Below are 5351 nucleotides of genomic sequence, written 5' to 3' on the forward strand. Positions count from 1 at the left end.
AATGCGCTGTAAATATATCTAATAAGAAATATATACTTATACATACTCAACTTGGGGTAATTATTTCCTCATTCCTCTATCTATTAAAATCCAAAATATTTATTTAAAACTATTAACGCTTATCTATTAATAATAATAATAATTTGTAGGCACTTATCTACGTATCGGACCCTCGCTCTACTAAAATTCGCCTTGGTTTAGATCTCATGATATTATTAAGGCATTTTAATACTCTATAATTTCATAATAGTCTATAATTTCTCACTGGTATTCCACCAGTGTATACCGATAATGCAATCGGAGTTACCATTTTATTACCCATTAAAAAAATTCGCATGGAATGTACCATTCATACCTATTAAAAGCCACTGAATATTTATGAGTCCATACATAATTTTTATTTTATTTTTTACTAACGGCCCGACCCGGCGTCGCACGTGTGGACATTTTTAACATTTCCTTCACTGCTCTGCTCCTATTGATCATAGCGTGATAAAAAGTACTATAACCTGCCCAGGAGTAAAAAGAATAATTGTATCAAGTGTCGTTAAAATCCGTCGAGTAGTTTTTGTTCCTATAACGAATATACAGACAGATAGACAGACAAAATTTTTACTGATTTTATTTTTGGCATCAGTGTCGATCACTAATCACCCCCTGATAGTTATTTTGGAAATATATTTCATGTACAGAATTGACCTTTCTACAGATTTATTATAAGTATAGAATAGATTTACCCATATAAAGAAATATTATATTAGCTTTTAGCTAAAGGTAAATTGTATGAGAATAACCATACATTAAAAATATTATCTAACAATATATATATTTTTTACAAGAAAGTTATATCTTTGAGAATATATTGTATAAAACCATATTTAGACAGGGAACAAGTGGACCGGGTCCACCAGAATCCTCTAGTGTCCATTGCAGAATGCGAGCAAACTGTCGTAAAAATATGTCTTAGAGAATATGTGAGCCTTTTTTAAAAAAGCCGAGGCCCCTTTTTGTGAAATAATGTTAAATACGTTAATGTACATTCGTGTAAAATTAATACGCAAAAAAACATATTATTTTTAATCTATGACCTAAAACTACCTGACAATGCCTTATTTGACAAAACTGTCAGTTTGACAGTACATTGACAGACAACTGTTTTGAATATCTCTCTTTTTCACTGTATTGGATTATTGTTCACTATATTTTCTTGATTTATTTTTAGAGTTCAAAAATATAACTATTCTTAAATATTAATTTAGAATATGTCTACAAACGAAAAAGAATACTTTGGTCCGCTTACATTACATCAAAAAAGTGAATTTCCAACTATTTTCAAGAGCGACGAACATATTGATTGTTCTTGTATATTATGTGAAGAAATTTTCATTTTACCAGCTTGTGAGAAGCAATTACTTACTCATTTATTCATGGAACACCGACTTGTGATAGCCGATGTCAACCAAATAGCGGATTTGAATGGATATCTTAAATACTGGAGACTGAGATTTAGAGGTTAGTTATTAACAAACTACTTATGAAAATTAGTAGAGTTACTCAGTAAATAACTAGGACTTCAATATAATTCGTGTTAAAGGAATGTTGTGTTTTTAAGAAAAAAGAATGTCAATGTTTAGTAATTCATGTAGTAATTTTTTTTTAAAGAATTAGAGTATGTTATTATTAACTTATGTATTAGGTACTATTATTTTTAGCAATATTACTAACAGTAATAACAATAGACTAAAGAAAGGGGGTAACTTATTATAATCAAGTCTATGAAAACGTCATAAAATGACACTGCAGTGCACAAATCTTATTATTTCCTTTCTTTTTCTTTTAGTGATATCTTTACATTTAAATTTTAAATAACATAGAATATGAAAAAAATTATACCTATATGATTTTTGTTTTCAGATCAAAGTCTACCATATTTTTGTACAACAATGCTTCTAGATAATAAGCCAGATGGGACAAAGTCTAAAAATGAGGAATATTATTTATTAAGTGATGTTTTGCCAGAAGATAAAGAATTACGTATGAATTTACAGCAAACTAGATTGGAAAAGCTCCTACAGAGACACCAGTTTGAACGAGAAGATAAAAATTATGTTAGAGAGTGTTTGTTTTGCCGTTTCATATCTACAACCACTAGGGCAGCTTACTTAAACCATTTATATGAAAAACACAATTTTCATATTGCCAAACCAGATAATTTAATATTTATTGATGAATTAATCAACACAATTGCTCAAAAATTAGAAAACCTGCATTGTATATTTTGCGAGGGATTATTTAAGGACCGTACCATATTAAAAGAGCACATGCGTAAAAAAGGTCACAAAAGAATAAATCCAGACAATAAAGAGTATGATAGATATTTTCTAGTCAATTACGTAGGTGATACAGCACAATCTAAAACCAACCAGAAACTCTGTAGCAATAAGAATCAAAATCGAACTACACAAAAAATTAAGAGAGATTGCGAAGTAGATTCTAATGAGGATAGTGATCCAGAATGGTCAGAATGGACTGAAGAAAATGGCCCACTGATTACGTGTCTACTTTGTCAGCATACAGAGATGGAATACGAAAATGTTTTAAATCATATGATGCAACAACATGAATTTTCATTTACGGATGTGACAAATGGTTTAGATTTTTATCATAAAATAAAAATTGTAAACTATATTAGGCGTCAAATACATTTACAACAATGTTTCTCTTGTGATACTAAGTTTGATGATTTAAAAAATCTACAGAAACATATGAAAGATATGAGACATTGTACGCTAGTTAGAGAGAAGTGGGACCAACCGGAATATTACTTTCCCACATACGAAGATGATCTATTTTTGTGTTTTATTCAAGATGATGATGAAAGTTGGTGGTCGAGTGATGAACAAGAGGTGAATAAAAGGAATAGTATGTCAGATAGCATCTCAAAAGAAATGGCTCTTGCTGTATTAAATGATTGAATTATTGCAAGTAAATATTTACAGTTTTAGTATGTTGATGCTGAATATTGTTTATTCTTCGTGGAAATTTTCGTCATTAAATTCATCTTTATAAGTGAGATTAATTTGGTACCAAGTTCTCTTCCATAAGTCTTTTATTTTATTGCATATTTTTTATTAGTTATAGTATGGTAAAATTACTCAGATTAAAAGATTACTCTGCAATAGCTGATAAATGTCTCTGATTACCCAATTAGGTTTAATAATTGAGTCTTTTATTTATAAATCTTATTAATATAATAAAATTGTAGGTAGATGTTTTCTGTATATAGGAAATATTTAAGAAAACTTAATGAGGGCAATAGAAGCCAGAATTATTATTTAATTTAGAATTTGGTGTATGTTTTATCTTAATTCACTATCTAGAAATGGTCAATTAAATTGCTATTCCTACTTCTGAAATCGACACATGTGAAGTAATAGACAAAAACTAGTAGTTTATAAATTTAAAAAAAGAGATTTTTTTGCTTATAATGACAGCTTATAGTTTAATATTGAAAGGCTGTTCTCATACTATAATACACCTTCAGAGTCAAGGCAGGAAACACTGGTTGCTCACAGTGCCTCTGCTTTTCAACAGACTTTAAAAATAAGCAGGTTCTCATACATACATTCATATCTGTTATGCCTGTCTCCCATTAGGGTAGGCAGAAACAATGGAACGTCAAATGGTTTGATTCAAACAAGCCTCTTTCGCTTTCAATCAATTTGGTTGTATTTCTTTTTTATGTTTGTTACTTCATAAATTCGTCAATTGTAAATTGTTTTTGGAAAATTCTTATTGTCTGAAAAGATGTACTTGCAAATTGGTCTAATGAGAATCTTATGAAAATCGGTTGAGTAATTTAGTTTTTAAATAAAACTCCGCCATAATTTAAGTCATTTTTGTTTGTGGAACAAAATTTAATTCTAGATAGGTACAGAATAATATTTACGAGTGTAAGAAATTGTAATTGTAAATATATTTTATTACATTATTATACAATATTTTTCGTTTACATGTATATGTAATCATATGTTTTACTGAAATTATTGCAGAAATAAAGAAGTCAAATGTAATTATTAACAAATTGAAAAATATATTGATTTTTTATTTTTTTATTATAGCATATTTAATATTATTTACTTGGTTTGGCCTCTTAAAAAAACTATATTATGGACAATGTCTTATCACATAGTTAAAAGCAGACAATTGTGAAGTGGACATCCCCCCCTTGCCGACCTAAAAATGCCTAATATAAAAGGCGACTAAAGGATTTTATGATTGAAGGATTGGCATTAGCGTCCCTAATAAAACATCACCAAAGCCTAATTTCGGTTGCCAACCCGCCTGCCAAGAGTGGTAATTACTAGAAAACCCACCCCCTGGAACACCAAATGTACCGATTCAAGCCAACCTCTTTCACTTCCTCCACATTCATCAATCTATTCATACACGCTCACCGATTACGAGTCCTTTAAAGTTCAAGATATAAGCAATAGCTACAACGAGGTTGCTAAACCTCAGTATTAAGAATTCTCTCCATACTGAAACGAGTGTCATGAAGACATTAATTCATTATAAAATATTAGATTTATAGTTTTTTATTTAATGGATGATAATGAAGTGGTAACCCTGCTCGCGCCATCAGAATACACTGGCAGGGCACCAGTGAGGAATGACAGGTGAGGATGGAGCGGATCAGTTAGCCCATTGTGACAAATTCAATATCAAATCAATCGGTTTCCAGGGGGAAAGGCGTAGAGGTCAACCTGATGGGATTTATTGCTACCAATGGATTGCTAATCCCCATTAGTAACTCCTATTCCCCTATATTCTCCCCCTATATTTGTTTATTTGTCAAAATAATGTTCACATTTCCAAGCATGTTTGAGAAAACATTCGTGTAGGTCCTTGTCTACACGAAATATATATTGGGTTCCACTTGGTATTTATGGCGGAAAAAAGGTCATCGCCCATATCGGTCGGATATCTATTTACGAACATGTTAAAAGTCTGATATTCAATATACTTTTTTGAATAACAGACTATTAACATATTCGTTATTTTATGAATTACGTAGCACATCTCCCATATTTAGAACTAACAAAATTTTTCATCGTGCCTCCCACCAAATTTTTATAATTACTCCTCTCCATCTAAAGGTTGCCTGGAAGAGATCGCTGTTAGCGATAAGCTCGCCCATTGTTTTCTCATTGTGATTATTTCTAGTAATTATTTATATTTATAATAAGTTTACTATTGTAATCTTTTGGAGGAAACAATAAAGAGTATCTATCTATCTATCTATTGGACCAGTATATAGATATTGCTATACATTGTCCACGCCTAATCCC

The 5351-nt window shown here is 30.6% G+C and overlaps 1 protein-coding gene across 1 annotated transcript; it reads left to right on the forward strand.

Moving 5' to 3' along the window:
- The first annotated feature begins 1149 nt into the window (after positions 1 to 1149).
- On the forward strand, positions 1150 to 4107 carry LOC113513819 (zinc finger protein 277). The gene is made up of 2 exons (XM_026897801.3): positions 1150 to 1512; positions 1915 to 4107. Exons 1-2 carry the CDS (start codon positions 1263 to 1265, stop codon positions 2973 to 2975), a joined length of 1311 nt encoding a protein of 436 aa, XP_026753602.2. The 5' UTR covers positions 1150 to 1262; the 3' UTR covers positions 2976 to 4107.
- Positions 4108 to 5351: the final 1244 nt, after the last annotated feature.

Source organism: Galleria mellonella, unplaced genomic scaffold, assembly GCF_026898425.1.
Source record: "Galleria mellonella isolate WM207_F2 unplaced genomic scaffold, CSIRO_AGI_GalMel_v1 utg56, whole genome shotgun sequence".
NCBI lineage: Eukaryota > Metazoa > Arthropoda > Insecta > Lepidoptera > Pyralidae > Galleria > Galleria mellonella.